The following is a 19,210-nucleotide window of genomic DNA, read 5'->3' as shown; positions in this document are numbered from 1 at the left end:
TATTTTCTCAAATTTGTTACTAAAAATTATCAAGTACCATGACTTCGTGAGTTCATTAAGGACTCGTTTGGAACGCCGTATTAGGTCGTATTGTATTGTATTGTATTATATTGAATTGGATTATATATCATATTTTTGTATAATACTATGTTAAACTTTAATTTATACTAAAATATTATATATTTAGGTGTCCATAAAAGTTATTACCACATATAGTTTTACATAAAAATATTGCATAAAATACAATTCAATATAATATAATACAATACAATACAATACGACCTAATACGGCGTTCCAAACGAACCCAACTGTTAAAAAATTCAAACCATTGAAATCATTGATAAAATATGAAGATGGTTGTTAAGGATAATGTTAGTAAGCAAGTTGAGAGTTAGTTATTAATAGCTTAGGTAGTTATTTGTTACTAGTTATTGGTATTGTAATCGGTTGTTGGTTTGTTATTGATTGTAACAGTTAGTAGTAACAACCTGTAAGTCCTTAAATGCTAATTGTATTCTCTTTCAATTGAATAAAACAGTCGATTCTTTCTTCCTCATTTTTGATAGAACATCACAGTATTAGAGTTTCAATCGTTCTTTAATGGAGAATCCTTGCTTTGTGTTGGAGCATTAAGTTTGAACCAAACTCAAATTCAAGATCCTCTACAAGTCCCTCTTCCAAAATCTTACCTTTTTTTGTTTACCCATTTCTTGTCCATCTAGCTTGATGAGCATAATTTTCTTTCTTGGCAACATCAAGTGTTAGCTTCAATTAAAGAAAGTCGTCTTCACAAATATTTCGATTCAACTCAAATTCTTGTCATCTTTTTAACCCTTGGTGATGAACCAAGCAATACAAGAAACCCTGCCTTTGAGGATTAGGAACAATAAGACAATCTCTTGGTTTCTTGGTTATTGTCTTTAATGTCCGAGAAAACCACAAATCACATGATTGGATGCGATAATATTTCTTAGATTTGGAACTCTCTCAATGAGTAATACACAATATTTGTCTTTACAAGACTCAACTTATGAACATGAAGATGAGTGGTTCTCTTAATGACTACCTGTTGAAGATTTAGGAAATTAATCGTTGATTTTCTTGCTACCATCGGTCACAATAAGACACCTCAAAATCATATTGAAGCAATCTTTAGTGATCTTGCTCTCGAGTATGATGTCTTTGTCACCTCTGTACCACAAGAAATGATAACTACATAGTTGCAGAGATGGAAGCACTGCCCAGTGTGTTCGAATTGACAAGAATGTCAAGTCTCCATATATAAATAAAAGTGAAGCAAATATCTCTCGTATTAAACCCTTCAAACCTAATTTTTTCACTCACAATCCCTTTCCTTCTAGTTTATGGATACCTTATGGATCTTCTCGTGGTCTTTAATTTTGCTCAAATGATGTTGGTCATATGATGAATACCATGCATGAAGGTGGTCTAACCTTTAGACATGTCCATCACAACAATCCCAATTCTACAGCTCGCACTAGTTTCCCGAGCTTTGGAAGAGGACAACCTAATTCTTGGAGCCAAAAGCCACAATGTCAATTCTATCATAAGATGGGTCATACAACCAAACAATGTTTCTATATGTTTGAAAGATCTTTTACATGTCCTGAATCTGTTAACCAGTTTCCTACAATAGCTCATCTTATTGAAATGCAAGCTTGCCATGCTTCACCTGAATTGATCTCATATGATAATTGGTACCTAGAATTCGGAGCAACTCATCATCTAACAACAGAGGGCTCCAATCTTGGTGCCCACAACTCCTACACATTGGTAACTCATATATCCTTTCTCATTTAATCTCTCAACATCTCACCCTTAATAATCGGATATATGTTTCTTACATAACCAAAACTCATTAAGCGTCTCCCAATTTGCCAAAGACATCAATATCTTCTTTAAATTTCACTCATTTTCTTGTTATGTCAAGGGTCAAGACACTCAAAATACCACAATATTTGGGAAGCTTGACAAGGACTTTTACAAATTTGATTCTACCTTAGTCAACTCTCCTCCTCCAGTGTCACTCATTTGTTGCCTTCTGAGTTGGGTCATCAGTCTTCAAGTCCTTACTGCCTTAATCACTTAGTGTCATTACCAAATTTAGTTTTTCTTTGTGGCACAATAAGCTTGACCAACTTACAACTAGAATTATAAAATTGGCTCTATCTTCTTGTAATATCCAATTTTTTAATAAAACAATTTTTGATGAGTGTATAGCTTTTGTCTTGGCAAACATCATAAATTACATTTTCCCTTTTCTTCCACAACTTATAATGAACCTTTACTACTTTTACACTCGGATTTGTGGGTTACTGCAACCATAATAAAATAAAATTGTGTCACGTGTACACTGTGTTCAGTTTAACATGACACTTAACACCTAACATGGACGGAAATATTAAATTGCTAACAGAATACGAGTATTGGAGATTTTACCGCCTAAATGTGGATTTTGGGAGTTAAGTGAAACCAAAATGAAAATTTTGGGGGTTTCGCTGCTATTTACCCTAAATAATTATAACGTAAAAAATAGGCACCATTTTTTGTAAATTATTTATATTTTTACGTTTAAAGAATATTTTTTTATTTTTTTACATTTTTACGGTTTTCCAAAAAATAACACGAAAACAATATAAAATCAACAAGAAAACTACATAAAAGTAACATGAAAATAACAACAAAAAATAACATACAGATAACAAAAAATCAACAACAAATTAACAAGATTACAACATAAGAAAACCGTAAAAATAAAATTAAAAAAATCGTAAAAATATTTAAAATTCCGTAAAACCGTATTTTTGTAAATTTTTTGTTGTTTTTATATTTTTGTGTAATAATCCCAATTTTTTTTAGATGTCTAAATAGGTAAGAGTGCACTTTTAAGGAAGTGCATCTTAGAATCACATATAAATGATTAATTTTTTTTTTTTTTTTCTGGAAGGGTATAAATGTTTATTTTGGGTAATTTTAAAAAACCCCAATTGAAAAGTCCTTGGTGAAAGGGTGGCGCCAATGTGAGAGTGAGGAGTGTGGAGTAAGGGCTTTCATTTAAAAGGTTGCCGCGTAACTGAGAGTGAGAGTGAGAGTGAGAGAGAGTGTGTACTCTTTACTGTGTTTGATTGGTAATGGCAGAGAGATCAGAATCTTCCATCAGAGCCACTCACACCGAGGTACGCTACATATCTATCTACCTTTTCTTCATCTATCTCTTAATCGTTCAGCTCTCATCTGTCGCTTGATTGTATTTTAGCTTTCCAGTGATCAATTTAGGGTTTGATCCTTCCTTTGGAACTCTCTCTTCTTACTGATCAGATTCTTGAAATGGATGCCAAAGATGATAACAGGAAGCGATTGAAACCAGCTGTATGTTGAACTCCGACTCCGACTTCAACTCGAATGACTCGGTACTAATTTATGTCCATTAACTGATTGACTGGTTGCCTTTGTTATAAGGTGGAAGACCACGGAGCTATTTTGATGGCTGAGGCTGAAATTGATCAGACTAACGGTGCATCGCCAGAAATGGAACTTCATATCACTCAAATTCTTGAAAAATTGGACAGTTTCACTAACCTGGTACTATTTTCACTTACATAATATTAATAATCCTTTTATTCATTCATTTATGAAATGGATCTTCTCATTCTTGCTGTTTGTTGTTTGTTGCAGGTGTCTGAACTTCTTGAATCTGGAAAGACAATGTTTAAGGAGCTCAGTAATGAATTCGAAGAGCGGATGATCACGTTAGTAGTACCTATTATATATTCACTTCTATATAATTCAATCTTTAACTTAAATTCTTGCTCTGCTCCAACCAAAATAATTGTTATTGTTAATTTGCAATTTTGCAGGATCCATAAAGAACAAACGGAGAAATGGATGGACGAGATCAAAGAACTCAGGTTGCTTGATGCCTCAAATGAGGAGGCTCATGCTCTTCTGCATAATGCTCGATACTTGCTCCAAAATCCTCATGTTGATTGATTCTCATCCAATTTCAAGGTATTCGATAGACACTCGAGCTTTATCATCGTTCCAGCACTATCCACTTATATAATCTCTGGTTATGCAGGTCAAAGGAGTTACCACTTTCAATATATTAGTAGTTAGTATTTGTTAGAGTTTCCATATACTAGTCTAAACTCTCAAGTTTCTTATATGTTCTACATCAAAGAATAAACTACATTCTTTGTACATAATAAAGGACAATTTCCTTTCACCTCTGACTTTCTTACCTTTGGATCAGAGGCACAAAACTATTTGTAGCATGGAGAATTTCACTATCACAAGTAACTATTATAGTAGATGAAATGAAAAACACTTGAACTTGTGCTTTGTCTTATTTAACTTATGGCAGTTTAACCAAATAAGATCATTCATAATAAACAACAATAATGGTTTAATAATTTAATTAGATATCAGCCTTATTGCTGATGATGTTTACAATTCTTTTTTCATGAATGAATGGTTTATAGATAAGGTAGAGGTCTTATACTTATAATAAGTGAGATATATATATTTTTTTGCTTGGTAGCCCATGGAGTTAGTTATATATTATCATAATATTGGGATCGTTCATCTGGGTGTACGTATATATCAATATATATATCATCAGGGATTGCATCATCCATGTGGGTGTAGGTGTAAGTGTGGCAAATGTGGTTGAGGATGGGTGAGGAGTTCCACTAGACATGGCACATAATGTGGCACTCAACTCATGTTCTCCCACTTCAATCATTGCTTATATAAGATGAACTCCCATCCATCCACCGTACCTTGAAATTAAATTCCTAATCCTATTTCTTAATCAACAAGTTATTCCCATCATTTGCATATACGCGTACCACGTTATTCTCCCACATATTACTCGATTAAATGTACTTAAATCTGTACGACTTTGACTTTATTGTTTTAGTAGGATTATCGAATGCTCTTGTTCAATAACTTTATTCAGATAATTTCCTATCATTATATATAATTAAAATAAAAAAGGAGCCGAGCTCAAATTTATAAAACCACCGGCTATCAATCTTTGATAAGTCAACTGCATGTTTATTGGTAATTTGCCTCTCAATTGTACTATGAAGTGTGAAACGTACTGTGTAACCAATCGAAAGAAATAAATGCCAAAGGAAAAACAAATAAAAGTACCACGGAATTAAATATATATATATAGATATATTATATATAAAGAGAAGTCCCATCATTAATCTTTTATTATAATTTTTTAATCAATATTTGTGTCTAAAAATACAGAATATTTTTTAAAAAAACTTTTTTTTTTATAATTGTACGCAACATTATTTTTGAAATTTTTTTAATAATTTACAATACTAAAAATAAATTTGAAAGTTTTTGAACACACGTGATAAACTGAAACATCAAGAATTCTATTTTCGTTACTGTAAATTATTCAGGTAAATTATTCAGAATGTTTAAAAAATTTACAAAAATAATATTGTAACTACAACGAATATCATACCATTATAAAAATAAAAATATTTTGACAAGTTATTATAAAATATAGAAATTAATTAAGATGTTGTAATAAGCAATTATAATTAGAACACATATAAAATAAAAAAAAATAAAAAAAGCAAAATACGGATGATATGCGTATAGAATTATTATTATGTTTTTTTTTTTGTAATGTAATAAACACTATTAGGCATCTACAGTTTGTGTTTATGACTTGAACAACAAGCTCATAAGAATCAAGTGGGTGTTTACTAATTTCTAAAGGGAAATTTGACATTTTATGCTTAAAAAACACACATGGTGTTATTTTATGCCACCCTCACAAAAATTTGTTAACTATGCTTATCTTTTAATCTTAACCCCAAAATGCCCCTCTCTCCTACAATCAAAAAATTCAGCCCCTCATTTCCATCTCGTGCTCTCTCTCTCTCTCTCTATTCTCGCACTACTCTCTCTCTCTCTCTCTTTCACTTTCTCTCTCTATTACTACCGGCCGCCAGTTTCACCCTCAAGGTCCACCGCTCACTGCCGCCATTTCCACCCACGGCCGACTCCCACACTACCATTTCCACCCTCAACATCCACCACACTCAACAAACATATGGGTAAGTGTTTTTCTTAGTAAATAATGTTGTTTTTTGTTGTATTATATGGATCTGAACGTAATTAGTTGTAATTTGTGGTTTTTGTGTCCTTGAAATCGAGGTAGAGTTTGTTACGAGCAGCCTGTATTTTTCTGGGTTTTTTTATTTTTTGCGATTTTATGCGACTTTGTGCGATATTGTTTGCGATTTCATGAGCAGTCCAAGGTTAGGGATGAAACGATTTATTTTGGCGACTTTGTACGATTAGAATGCGATTATGTGTGCGATTGTAATATTTGGCGATTTTTGTGCGATCTTTGTGCACTGTTATGCGATTTTAACTGACAGGATCTTGATTTTTTAGTTTGTTTTGTTCTGTATTTTTTGGCGATGTTATGCGATTTTTGTGCGATTCATTTTTTAGTTTGTTTGGCTCTGTATTTTTGGCGACATTGTGCGACTTCCGTAGTACCTTGTGCGATTTATGTGCGATATTGTATGCTGATTTTTTCTGTTTATTTCTTTGTATTTTTCTTTGGGACAGATTCAATTGTATTTGTGCCTGTACTGTATGATGGCGTTTGGACTGTGGAGGGTTTCAACTGGGTATTTGATTCCTCAAAAAGTAAGACATTGATGTTTGACATTGACTCTACACTGAAAAAGGTGCGTGAAGTTTTGCATGAGGAGTTGGATGTGGACCCATTGGTGTATGAATTGAAGTTAGAAGTTCTTTACATGTACATGAAAGGCACTAAGTTTCCGCCTGAGGTTTTAGTGAAAGATAGTCAACTACGAGTATTCTTGAGCATGAAGGCAAAAATGAGTGTGGAGAACTTGTTGCCACTATTTGTGACTAAGGTGAAGAAGAATGTAAATTTGGAGCCTACTCCCAGAAATGTAACCCCTAGAAGTGTTGTTGGGACCTTTGTCCCAGAAACTGATCTGGTGGTTGGATATATATAATTTTGGTGAGATATTCTTCCAAAGAAATTCAAACACAATTCAAGCACAAAATTTCTCTTGTTATACATAATCTTCTCCTTGTTAAAACTGAACATTTTCTTAAGATTTTTGTAACTTTTGTATGAGAAATCTTGGGATTTACTCTTGAATTTTTGGCTCTACACTTTGTTTCTCCATTATATGTATATGTTTATATTATATTATAGTGGTATAGTTCAAATATTTCTGGTGGAGATAGTCAGCAGACAATGTTTTCATATACTCCTCATTTTTTCAAGATAATTTTTCATGGGACAATCACCCCGGAGAATTTCAAATATTTCCTCAACAGCAATTGATGCACAATCACCCCGGAGAATTTCAGTTCATTCGCATTCCAAAGAACTCCAAAAGGAGTTTCCTTCACCCTCTCGGTCAAGTTGAAGGCTTCAAACTTTGCTTTAATTGAAGCAAAGTACCCATTCCCTCTGTAAGTGATACGCCCAGGAAAATGCTCAGCCAAGGGGAGAATGAGTTCTGGAGCCATCTGCAAATACAACAAAAAATCTAATTAATTGGACTAAATCGCACAATAATCGCATAACAATCGCACATACATCGCCTAACCAAAACTATAAAATTTATAACTACCTAGTAAAAATCGCAAACTAATCGCATAGTAATCGCATAGAAATCGCCAAAATGTCATTTCTAAGTCTAACAAAACTTTTAACACTTAAATCGCATAAAATGTCGCACAAAATCGCTCAATATCGCATCAAAATCCCAACTCCAAAAAAACTTCACTAACTCACATTATATCGCCAAAAATTGTCAAAATGTCGCTCTAAAATCGCATAAAAACTATCTCACACAATACCCTATACAGACTCGCATTACGTCGCACAAAATCGCATAAAATCGTACAATTATCTAAAAACCCAGAACCAATGCACACTCGTATTACGTCGCACAAAATCCCACATGAAATCGCATAAAATCGCACAATAATCTAAAAACCCAGAAAACAGCTATTGCTCGAAACCCATATTCTTCCCACAGTTTTATTGCACAATTTATCCCAAATAACATACAAAATAGCAACTTTCAATTCAATACCAGAATCAACCACAAATGTATGCATTTTAAAGGAGAAATTCAAAGAAAAATTCCAAAAAACTAACCTGGATTGCTGCGATTGGGGTTGGTGGGATTCGAGTGGGTCTCGTTGTTCACTTAGGTCGATTGGGTCGAGAGGGCGTCCGTCGATGGGGTCGATTGGAGTGGGTCTCGTTGTTCGCTCGTGGGTCTCGTTGTTCGCTCGGGTCGTTCGTCGGAGGTTGGGGTCGAGAGGGTCGTGGGAGCGAGGGGTCGACAGGGCCGTGTGGTTCGAATGGAGGAGCTGGGTTGATTGGGGGGTCGTCTGGTTCGAGCTTGCTGGTTCAAACGGAGGGGAAGCGTTGGGGGTTCGAATTGAGAGTGAAGGAGGAGAGAGAGAGGGGGCTGTTAGAGAGAATGGGGGGAAAGTGAAAGGATAGGGGTAATTTTGGGAGAATATTGAAAAATTGGCATATATTTACTATGTTTAAATTTTTGGTTTAATTAAACACTACTTCTAACTTTTAAGCATAATATATCAAATTTCCCTTTCTAAATTGATAAATAACTCAAGTGCACAAGCTCTTAAATTACGGCTAACATTGTTATTCTTATATAGCTAGGATGCACATTACCATCTTAGTGATGATCAGCAGTCAACGGCTTCATAAACATAATTTTTTATTCCAATTTCTATTATGAATTATATTCTGTAAGCCGTACAATATTGACATTATGGGATTATAAATAGCCATTAAAAGCAGCTTATTGAGATATAAAAAATAAGAAAGAAAGAAAAAGAGATATAATCAATGGAGAAATATTACGTTGTTTCTTGTGTTTTATTGTTTGTTGGAGTAATTTCAACCCAGCTCAGAGGAACATCAGCCGCTTGGCAACAAGCCCATGCAACTTTCTATGGTGGAAGCGATGCTTCAGGAACAATGGGTGAGTTACAGTACCTGTACTTGTTAAATATGTAATGAATATTTCAGCTATATGTAATGAATAATACATGAATCATGAATGCATGTGTATGATATATTAATGAATGCATATATATATGGATGAATTAGGGGGTGCATGCGGTTATGGAAATCTGTACACTGATGGGTATGGAACAAAGACGGCTGCTCTGAGCACTGCTTTGTTCAACGATGGAAAATCATGCGGTGGGTGCTATCAGATAGTGTGTGATGGGACCAAGGTGCCCCAATGGTGTCTCAAGGGCACTTCCATTACCATCACTGCTACAAACTTCTGTCCACCAAACTATGCTCAAGCCAGTGACAACGGCGGCTGGTGCAACCCTCCCCGCCCTCATTTCGACATGTCTCAGCCTGCATTCGAGACCATTGCCAAATACAGAGCCGGGATCGTTCCCATCTTCTATAGGAAGTATGTACTAACTAAATATGTTACATGCTACTAGCCCATTTGATATTATAATACATATGTCTCATATGAATATGGTGTTTTTCAGAGTTGGATGCAAGAAAAGTGGAGGCATCAGATTCACCATTAACGGAAGAGACTACTTTGAATTAGTGCTCATATCCAACGTAGGAGGAACTGGAGATATTTCCAACGTATGGATCAAAGGCTCTAAAACCAACAAATGGGAAACCATGTCCAGAAACTGGGGTTCCAATTGGCAGAGCCTTATGTATCTCAACGGCCAAACCTTGTCATTTAAGATTCAAGCCACAAATGGTAAGACCCGAACCGTTCTCAATGCAGTGCCTTCTAATTGGAAGTTCGGCCAGTCTTTCACCACCAAAGTTCAATTTTAAGCTCAACTACTACAGGACCACCGCCACTAGCTCGCCTCTGCTACTAATTTATCTAAACTTTGTATTATTCTGTATTCTATTTTATTATCTTTTCGTTTTCTTGTTTTACTTTTACTCAAGTAATTATGTACTGCGCCTTCTTGGCTTGTGGCTCTGCGTTTTTTGCCAGAAAGCCCACCAAGAAAGGCTTAAAAGAAGTTGGACTCATTTCCAACTCTGATAGTGAAAATATACACAGCACAGAGAGCCATAGGGCAATCCAATTTATCTCTTTTTAATAAATATATAAGAATTACTTCTCAACCATGAAATGACTTTAAATCACCAGGACATTTTCAAACAAATTTGCGCTTAAATCTTATTTAGAATAATAAGAAGAAGAAAACAAAGGTATGTGTTAGATTTCCTTAATTGAAAATGAGGGAAATTGCACGTTTGACATAGAGTGATGTAAGTTATGGGCACCAAGTGTCGGTTGTGTGGTAGCCAAAAAGTCTTCTCATAATGTGTGGAACTGGAACTGGAACCGGAACTGCAACCGCAACGCTCTTCAACCCCGAAGGCAGGAGCAGAGATTCATTCAGCAACTCCAATGAAGCATCCACCAAATGGTCAAAGGGCTTGTTGATAATCAAGGACCAGATATCATTAGTAGAAGAATAGAGGAACACAAGAAACCATGTCATCTGCGCATAACCCGCTGGCGCTCTCTTTTGCGGAAGCGCTCTAGCATAAATTGATCAGTTGCAGCTTGCCTTTGTCCAGCTGCCTCTGTGCCAGTATCGGCTTGTCTGGGTGCACCACCACCTTCTTCTTGTGAGCTCCTGTCTTTGTAGAGCTCAGGATGCTCTGCATAGAAGGCAGAAACAAACTCACTAATTTGTAACAGTGACTAACAATGAGAATAGATAAATGAGTAATATGTGTACACTAACAATATTATGATAAAGTTATATATGTGCAAAAGCAACCTCTTCGAAGTTTTTCAGCATAGTCCCTTCCACGCTGAAAGTAATCGGCACTGTAACTTGAAGGGATGCTAAATTCAGATTTAGTCCGGCCCATGAGCCGCTTCTCCTGAAGAAGCTTTTTAGCAGCCTCAGTTTCCTCAATATTTTTCAATTTGTATCTACAAAACATTACAGTGAATAAGTAATAATGACATGATTACGTATCTCAAGCTCAGCAACAGAATGAGAATAGATAGAGCAATGGGGCTTACTCAATGGGAAGCTGAACTTCAGCTATCCCGGTAGTCCACTGAGTGGAGCTTTCCTCCGAGTTTCGCTTCTTTACCTGTAAAAGAAAATGCAATCAAATCAATCTATTTACCTAATACAAGAGAAAAATACAGCAAGAGAAGAAAAAGAGAATACTGACTTTGAGATGGTCAGGGATTTTGTAGAGTTCATCTTCAGCATTCTTCAAATCATTCTCAATTTGATCAGTTGCATCCATTGTCTTGCCCCTCTTCTTTGCTAATTCTTGTTCAACATACTTCAGCCTGAAATTGATAGTTCATGGAAAAGAAAGTTGTAAGCTTGAAACTGGAGAGAGAGAGAGAGAGAGAGAGAGAGAGAGAGAGAGAGAGAGAGAGATACATATTGGGATCTTCAACCATGACGGCTGTTTCTTGAGCAAAAGTGTCTTGAAGAACGAGGTCATCCTTGTCCTTGTCGACATCTGAGGGATCGGCAGGGGCCTTAGAGTTAGACTGATACTGATGGCGATGAGATTGGGTGTCGTCCACCGCCTTCTTACTAATGCCATTTTTGATATCAAAAGCACTTTCACCCCCGACAACTGCAGGAATCCCCGACTTCCTTTGCCTCTGCTTCTGAAGAAATTTCACCTCTTCCAAAGCCATTCTGTGAAAAAAAAAAAGCCCAAAATTAAAACCCCAAAAAGCATTACAGTTTGTGCGTTTTCTATTCAAAACTGCAGTTAAAGAAAGAAAGAAACCTTCTTTCTTGTTCATCTTGGCCTTCGTCGGTCTCAGGTTCAGGGGAAACGCATCTCTTTCTAAAATTCTTCTTCTTCTGCTGTTGCTGTTGCATTGTGTGGTCTTCTTCTTCTTCAATAATTTTCAGGATTTGCCTCCACACTCCACTACTATCTCTCCAAACTCAAACACACTGTTCTAATGTCCACCCTGACCCTGCAAAGCAAGTCCATGTAGATATGAATACTCTTACTCTACTCCTTCCCTCGTTAAGTTCAGACACAGTTTCAGTAAGCAAATCAATTATTCGAAGAAAGAAACTGAAGAGAGATGGAATTGGGCCAAGAAATCCAAAATCAATCGTACAAAAGGGAACGAAGAACAAACCTGAGTTAGGTCGAAATTGAGAAGGGGCGAGCTGAAGGAGGTCGAGGGCGACGGAGATTGGAGCGTGACGGCGGCCGGGTGCGGTGGGGGTTTCTTTACGAAACTTCGGGTTGTGAATTGAACGGTAGTTTTGGTACAAATTTACTTTTATACTTTAGTTCTAGTTTTATTTTATTTTTTTTATGATTTATTTACTACAATTTTTTTTTTTTGAAAATAAATAAATTCATTAAAAAGGCACAATGTGAGATCAATACAAGCATAAACTATATAAAGTAAGTTGGACGAAAAATCCTTCTACCACACTTTGAGAAGTTTCAAATGAAAGAGTAAATTTAGCTAAAAAAATGAAGCAAAAGCATTAGGTTATAATAAAAAATATATAGGAAAAAGACTTCTAAACGTGAAGGATATAGTAAAAACAATGTCATACTCATTGCAATCATTTTTCTTGTTTGAAAAAGAGTTTACCAAGCACAAATAATCAGAAAATATATTGATACAAGTATATCCCAATCGTACACAAAGGAGTAGCTCATGAAGAAGGGCAGAAGTCTCCACCACATAAGGTTCAAGCAAACCCAAGATAGGAGTAGCAGATGAACATAAAATGTCACCATCTTATCGAGACACCATCGCCCCTAAACCAATTTGCCACCTTTCATAGTAAGTATCAACATCAACAAATAGATTGTACTCTCCCAAAATCAACTTAGGTACCGCACCCCCAATATGACCAAGAGAAATTAGTGAAAAGCTCAATGGAGCTAGTGGATCAATTTGAGTTTGAGCTTCCTGGTATCACCACAGATAGCTAATAGCCCAGCTACTGACCATATCATCAGAAATAAGCTTATTATCATGCACAAATGTATTACGATGTCATATTCTCCAACAAAAGGACAAGAAATTCTTCAACTTCTACCTTGGATAAAATATCCATAACCCTAACTAGAAGTTCATTTAAACCGGAAGCCATCTTTAAATTATCCAAACCTCTCAAACCCCAACTGAACCAAATGGATTTAAGAGAAGGACAAAACCACAAGGCATGTAATGTTGTTTTATTATTTTGAAGACAAATAGGACATACCATAGAAGCCTTTATGCCATGCCTATTCAAGTTGGCATAGGATGGAACAAAATTAAGACTATTCTAAACAAAATTCTTGATCTTAAGGGGAAGAGAAAACTTCCAAAGAAAATTTTACCACTTCGATGGCCTTGAAGAAGAAGAATGTTTACCCCAACCAAGCCTAGAAACTGAGTTCCAATAACAAGCCTTAATATAAAATCAGTCATTATCAGAAAAATTTCAAATCAATCTATCTTGTCGATCAAAGCTAGAATGCGGAATAGACAAATGGATTTAGCCTCTGCATCATCAAAAAGTTCCATGATGAGTGAAGACATTCCAACCACGCAAGGCAAGTTTAAGATCACAAACTTGCTCAACATCAACCTTCCCTCAAAAAGAGTAGGATCAACCTACATGATCCTTAGGGATCCAAGAATCATCACGAATACAGATGGAGTCCCGCGCCCCACCAACCATCGACACACCCTTGAGCTCGAGATGGCCCACCACTCTTCTTATATTGATGAAGAATTTCATTCAAGTCACCATCCCCAATCGAGGTCTTGAGAACTCATTTGCAAGATGTTCCATTATTTACTACATCATTTCTTTTCATTTTAACTTTCTCATCCAATTATTTTTGTAGTATTAATTTTTTTGGGAGTATTTTTTACATAATACACTATTTTTTTAAAAAGAAATATATAAAAATACGTTAACACATAAAAATTTATGTAATTAATTTATATTTGTTATGAAATTGATTAATTTGTTCCTTGTCTTTTTTTTTTTTGTTTTTATAGTTTATAATTTTTTGTTATTTTTAGTTGATTTCTTATAATTTTAATTTTTTTGCTGAGAATTTTTTTTTGAATCATTAAAAATCATATTTTTGACCATTTAAAAAATTATTTTTATATTATTGTAAAAAAAAAGGTATAGGTATGTAAATAAAATATAAAAAATAGTATTTATGAAAAAACTTTTTTTTTTCTTGAGGAAATTTTTAATAAAATTGAGAAAAGAGAGGAAAATATAGCAGTAAAAGAATTAAATATAAAATATGGCAGTAAAAATATAACTGGATTTTTTTTTTTAATAAAAAAAAGAAAGAAAGAAGAAAATATACATGTTTTAAGTTAAGAATTAATGACATTCAAAAAAAAAAAAAAAAAAAAAGAAAGAAAGTTAAGAATTAATGAAAGAAGGTAACGAAATTCAAGAAATTTGATGGAACTATGAATTGAAATGATCAATGGAGTACATAAGGGTAAAATAAAAATTCATTTTCTTCTTTTTTAGTGGAATAAAATCACACAATGACAGAATGTATCTCATCCTATTTTTTGTAGTTATAATTTGACTCAAAAGACTTATGTCTAAAATGGGGTTTGGTTTGTTAACCGTGAACCGTGAATTGTGCATTGTGATTCAATTCATAAACAAATCATAAAACCAACCCCAATTGTCAAGCAGCAGCAGCAGCTGTGTGAAAATGAAAAGGAAAAGCAACCAAAATTTATCTACACAAATACAAATATAAAATACAACACGAAAGATACTAGATGAGATGAGAGCATTGGGACTTTCATTTCTAAAGATGATTGATTTACTCGTACCAAAAAATAATTACAATGTCGAGGAGCAATGAAAAGAAAAAGAAAAAAAAAAACTACCTAAAAGAATGCAAATATGAAGTGGTAATTTATCCAGATGACCTCCAAATACTTCCCTCCTGTGAATAGCAAGCAATTCATGAAAATCCATTCATAGATCAGCATAAAAACACAAGCAAACTCATGAATAGATTTCCAAAACATAACCCCTGATCTAATTTACAAATCTGAACAAAACATTTGACCACAACTAGCTCCATAGTAAAGCAATTGCCTAGTTAATTTTCTTAATTTAATGAAACTTAATTTTCTTGTAGCAAGTACAGAAAAGCTAACCATTCTTTTTGGCAGCACGAAAAAGAAGCTCCGCAATAAGGTATTGTGCAGGATCCAGTTTCATATGGTGAATAATTGGTTGTGGTTTTCTGCTGTTGGAGTTAATGAGTAAGCACTACCCTATCAACATGCTCATCCATGAAATTGGATGGAGTGGGAGGAACTCAATTCCATTATTATTATTATTATTATTATTACTTCTTTTTTATAATTATTTGCACTTGCACTACCTAAAAAGTAGTAGTCATGGAAATGAATAGTACCAAAACCCAAAAACATTTAGTAAAAATAATATGGGTCTAAAGTATTCTTCTTTTAAAATTGTAGTTGCAGCAATAAATAAGATACCTCTTTTGTTTCTTAGTTAAGAAACAAAAAATCTTAGTTTGTCTCCTTCCTCATTCTTCCTCTTCTCATCTAACCCCCTCACACCACTCAAAACAACTCTTCCTTCAAAGTTCTTTTCTTTTATCATGGATTCACATTTTCTTTGATTTCTCCAGACCAAATAATGCATTGTTATTTGAAGAACATATAATTTATGGATATATATTAGTATTTGTTTGGTATAAGTAAAAGAAAAAGGAGAAATGGTGCCTAAAAAGACAAATGGAAGGCTAGCTCCACAAGCATTCACTGGGCAGTGGGCACTGCCCAAAGGCTAGACAGTAGACAGGAGACAGAGTAGAAGACACACCTCCCAGGCTCCAACCTCATAACACTATTTTATGAATTTGGCCGGTGGATGCGCTCATCACCCACATTTGGTTTTGGTGAAATCTTCTCTCTCTATGTAGAGAGAGAGAGAGAGAGACACACACACACAAATAAAAAGTTCAAAACTTTCAGGTGAAATCCTCTCGCAAATTCCTTTTTAATATCAATAAACTCCCATTTCATGGAACATTCTCACCTGATAATATCACATCATAAAAAAAAAAATCATGGTATACTTGTTCTTTCCTTAAATGAGTTACATAAATGATGGTTCATCAATAACGAATGTCTCTAAATTGTCATACATGTTAAAGTCAAATTTCATTTACATCTGTACTACTACTAACAAGTCAGCAAATAATGGCTCCTCAAGGAAACTAAAAAGATAAAAACAAATGTCTTTGAAAATATAAAAGTGGCAGTATGCGGAAACTAATACAGAGAACGAATGTATAATTCACATATTAATCCAAGCCAAAGAGGAGAGCAGCAACCAAAACAGATACATTAATATTTGCTTCATAAATAAAAAGAATGTTTCTAGACAAGTTGTTAATAAGTTCTTGCATGAAGTCAAATAGGTTCCCACTCTGATTAACGCCATCACCTGCTTCTTTTTCTATTGATGAATGAAGCACAAACTGTGTTAAGTCAATTGAATGCAGTGCACCCAAGGCATTGAGACTCACGAAGCAGGTGCACATAAAATTATCAATGATAGTTGGTATAGCTTTCTCAGCCACTAATGATTCAGTTAGTTTGTTTTTCATTAGGATCCACTCTGCTTATGAGTACACCAATATGATCACTCCTGTCTATGTGCATAACCATTTACAGTCCCCTTTTCCAAATAGTAGGATTAACATGATATGCTTGAACTTAAAAACAATAAAAGTTGTTAAAAAAACTTGCAAAACATGTAATAACTATTTAAAGGACGGACGCCCTTCCTTCACCAGAATAACAAAATTAGGATACATGCATATAAATGTGAACATGTATACAGAAGTACAAGAACAAAGTGAAAGGGAGAAAAAACAAAAAACAAAAGAGATGAAGTAACAAAATACCAAAATGGAAGCATTCGAAAATTCAAAAACCAATCAAAGAGAGGGCGTAAGCAGAGGAGTATATTTCTTATAGTTTGACCATTATAACTTCATCTATTACAAGTGTCAAATTATTTTATATTTTTTTCCTGCTGCACCAAATAAAGAGAAGGAAAAAGAATGCCATTTGCTAGCGTATGCGCCCCACGCAAAATTGAACATTGAATCTAATGAGAGAAACCATGAGACTGACTACTCATACTTGACTAGAGTTTTAATTCAACAGAAGAAAATACAGCTAAGAAAAAGTATAATGAACAAGGGGAATACTAAACGTCACAAGAATTTGAACGTACCTATCAACCTGATCTTTAGTAAAACAACCAATGGGGTTAATAGGAATCTAACTGAAATGAAATTAGAACTTTCCTATCGATTCGTTTTTTAATTTTAAAGTAGTAAGTAATTACATTATATTTTTTATTATGAGGAATAATCTCAAAGTGATATAGTGAAAAACCTGGTTCTGGTCTGCCTTTTATTATAGGTCTAGTCCAGGATCTTAGCCATATATAGTCATTGCTTTACAAATATAACTAACAAAAGATGAATCAACTAACCTTTTTGCTTCTCTCGGTTAATATGAACACTAAGGCATCCTGAGAATGCGGAGCCGTTACAGTCTGCAGCTGACACCACTTTCACTCCTCCACAACTCAACTTAAGGACATTCCAATAACAAACTATGAGCACGCCCTTCTTGAAAGGAAAAGAGCATCATAAGCTGAAACCCAATTGGAGTTTCATTGCAAGCAGGATAATTTATGGACTCAGCTAACATACTTGAGAAAGATGCACATTATAATTTTGTTACTGATTTTAGAATTCAGTAAACAATAGTGATCGAGGGAATAGAAAACAATTTGAGATGACATCAAAGAGAGCGCGTAGTATTGCTAAATGCTTTCTCTGCTTCTTCTCTGATGCAGGCAAGGTTCACCTTTATCTCATTGGAAAGTCTTCCCTCAACAAGCTGTACAGGCAACCAAAGCTTTGGCTGTACATCAACCAAATATGAAAGAGTTGTATTCATTTCTTGATCCTCTCCTCCACTATCATGCTGCAACAGCATAAATTTAAAGTGACATTTTTTAAAACTGAAACACAAAATAATGTCTCCATAATACCAAGCACTAGATAAAGCAACGAAAATTGTTTTGTATTTGGGCGTATGAGACTGAGAAGGCATACTGTGATCCTCTTACAAATTCCAATATCCAAGCCACTAGTCTGAATGGATAAAAAACTAACAAGAAAAGAAGAAAGTGAGAAATTTATATCATACTTGTAGAATTGACCATTTTCCTTGGAAGAGCTGGAAGTCTCCGTCTACCATGTTAAACTCAATCTCACGCTTCTGGGCAGAGGGAAGGGTTTCAAGTGGCTTCTCATAACAGTCAACAACCCCTTTAGCATTGAATTTAAGGCCAAGGGCCAAGTTCTGCTCACCCACCTGAGTAAAATGAAAGAGAGCAAAATGGGTTACACAGATGGAACGAAGAAGAAGCATTAGGTGTTAGGTGATAGAGCGAAACCTGAAAGAGTCGTGCATAATCAGGTCCTCTATCAAGCAACTGGCTAATAGCAAGACCGGGAATGAAATCGGCCAATCCTTCGTAATCAGTCAAGACATTCCACACAGCTAGGAGAGAAGCGTTAATGGCGACGGAGGAGAGTATTCTGCGTGAGTTGTTGGGAAGTTTCTGGATCTCTATGCAAACACCATCCTCCGATTCTGATTCCGATATAGATTGGGAATGGGAAGTGGAGGAGGAACAACGGAGTCGGAAGGAAGAAGAAGAAGAAGAAGATGAAACAGTAGAAGAGTGGTGAAGAAGAAAGAGAAAGGGCTTAGGGTTGGAGAAGAGAAAAGAGGGCTTTCTTCGATGGAAGAAAAGGAGCGAAGGAGAAAGAGAGGTTGGGACTGTGAGAGTCAGCATGGGAGTGGCACTGGCGCGCATCTTCATCGTATGTGCTGCTACAGTACCACTGTATCTCTGTTCTCCATAAATTCCTATTCTTTTATAGAAACATACTCACACGTGCACCGAATACACACACGTGTGACATCCAACCCTTATATATAAACAACACAAAAC

General features: G+C 35.2%; 4 protein-coding genes across 7 annotated transcripts; 2 read left to right on the top strand and 2 right to left on the bottom strand.

Annotated features, from left to right (window-relative positions):
* Window positions 1-2,999: 2,999 nt before the first annotated feature.
* On the top strand, window positions 3,000-4,355 carry LOC133032763 (uncharacterized). 4 transcript variants are annotated; one of them, XM_061107106.1, is made up of 6 exons: window positions 3,000-3,198; window positions 3,341-3,391; window positions 3,482-3,604; window positions 3,698-3,771; window positions 3,880-4,030; window positions 4,101-4,355. In XM_061107106.1, exons 1-5 carry the CDS (start codon window positions 3,154-3,156, stop codon window positions 4,010-4,012), a joined length of 426 nt encoding a protein of 141 aa, XP_060963089.1. In that variant the 5' UTR covers window positions 3,000-3,153; the 3' UTR covers window positions 4,013-4,030; window positions 4,101-4,355. The 4 variants fall into 4 exon arrangements, with proteins under 4 accessions (XP_060963089.1, XP_060963088.1, XP_060963091.1 ...); XM_061107105.1 differs by having other exon boundaries at window positions 3,002-3,198; window positions 3,880-4,355; XM_061107108.1 differs by having other exon boundaries at window positions 3,016-3,198; window positions 3,287-3,391; window positions 3,880-4,284.
* Window positions 4,356-8,778: 4,423 nt separating this feature from the next.
* On the top strand, window positions 8,779-10,251 carry LOC115715456 (putative expansin-A17). The gene is made up of 3 exons (XM_030644203.2): window positions 8,779-9,081; window positions 9,210-9,531; window positions 9,617-10,251. Exons 1-3 carry the CDS (start codon window positions 8,946-8,948, stop codon window positions 9,924-9,926), a joined length of 768 nt encoding a protein of 255 aa, XP_030500063.1. The 5' UTR covers window positions 8,779-8,945; the 3' UTR covers window positions 9,927-10,251.
* A 7-nt stretch (window positions 10,252-10,258) lies between these two features.
* Window positions 10,259-12,725, bottom strand: LOC133032762 (protein COP1 SUPPRESSOR 2-like). The gene is made up of 7 exons (XM_061107104.1): window positions 12,256-12,725; window positions 11,889-12,084; window positions 11,528-11,794; window positions 11,307-11,430; window positions 11,149-11,222; window positions 10,898-11,055; window positions 10,259-10,775 (listed from the first exon to the last, which is right to left on the bottom strand). Exons 2-7 carry the CDS (start codon window positions 11,981-11,983, stop codon window positions 10,609-10,611), a joined length of 885 nt encoding a protein of 294 aa, XP_060963087.1. The 5' UTR covers window positions 11,984-12,084; window positions 12,256-12,725; the 3' UTR covers window positions 10,259-10,608.
* Window positions 12,726-17,093: 4,368 nt separating this feature from the next.
* On the bottom strand, window positions 17,094-19,209 carry LOC133031717 (uncharacterized). The gene is made up of 3 exons (XM_061105297.1): window positions 18,647-19,209; window positions 18,397-18,564; window positions 17,094-18,171 (listed from the first exon to the last, which is right to left on the bottom strand). Exons 1-3 carry the CDS (start codon window positions 19,076-19,078, stop codon window positions 17,986-17,988), a joined length of 786 nt encoding a protein of 261 aa, XP_060961280.1. The 5' UTR covers window positions 19,079-19,209; the 3' UTR covers window positions 17,094-17,985.
* Between the last annotated feature and the right edge of the window lies 1 nt (window position 19,210).

The sequence above is a fragment of the Cannabis sativa genome, chromosome X (genome assembly GCF_029168945.1).
Source record: "Cannabis sativa cultivar Pink pepper isolate KNU-18-1 chromosome X, ASM2916894v1, whole genome shotgun sequence".
NCBI lineage: Eukaryota > Viridiplantae > Streptophyta > Magnoliopsida > Rosales > Cannabaceae > Cannabis > Cannabis sativa.
Note: the sequence above shows the minus strand (reverse complement) of the source record. Positions and strands in the feature narration are given on the sequence as shown.

Bases quoted from the DNA above. Each gene is read 5' to 3' on its own strand.
- LOC133032762 (XM_061107104.1), bottom strand. From the start codon at position 11,983: ATGCAACAGCAACAGCAGAAGAAGAAGAATTTTAGAAAGAGATGCGTT. The intron at 11,431-11,527 runs GTATCTCTCTCT...TATCAATTTCAG, and splicing joins ATGGTTGAAGATCCCAATAT to GCTGAAGTATGTTGAACAAG. The intron at 10,776-10,897 runs GTTGCTTTTGCA...CCTTCTATGCAG, and splicing joins TGCTGAAAAACTTCGAAGAG to AGCATCCTGAGCTCTACAAA.
- LOC133032763 (XM_061107106.1), top strand. From the start codon at position 3,154: ATGGCAGAGAGATCAGAATCTTCCATCAGAGCCACTCACACCGAG. The intron at 3,605-3,697 runs GTACTATTTTCA...TGTTTGTTGCAG, and splicing joins TGGACAGTTTCACTAACCTG to GTGTCTGAACTTCTTGAATC. The intron at 3,772-3,879 runs GTTAGTAGTACC...GCAATTTTGCAG, and splicing joins TTCGAAGAGCGGATGATCAC to GATCCATAAAGAACAAACGG.
- LOC115715456 (XM_030644203.2), top strand. From the start codon at position 8,946: ATGGAGAAATATTACGTTGTTTCTTGTGTTTTATTGTTTGTTGGAGTA. The intron at 9,082-9,209 runs GTGAGTTACAGT...TGGATGAATTAG, and splicing joins CGATGCTTCAGGAACAATGG to GGGGTGCATGCGGTTATGGA. The intron at 9,532-9,616 runs GTATGTACTAAC...GGTGTTTTTCAG, and splicing joins GTTCCCATCTTCTATAGGAA to AGTTGGATGCAAGAAAAGTG.
- LOC133031717 (XM_061105297.1), bottom strand. From the start codon at position 19,078: ATGAAGATGCGCGCCAGTGCCACTCCCATGCTGACTCTCACAGTCCCA. The intron at 18,565-18,646 runs GTTTCGCTCTAT...CATTTTACTCAG, and splicing joins ATTATGCACGACTCTTTCAG to GTGGGTGAGCAGAACTTGGC. The intron at 18,172-18,396 runs GTATGATATAAA...ATGCTGTTGCAG, and splicing joins GAAAATGGTCAATTCTACAA to CATGATAGTGGAGGAGAGGA.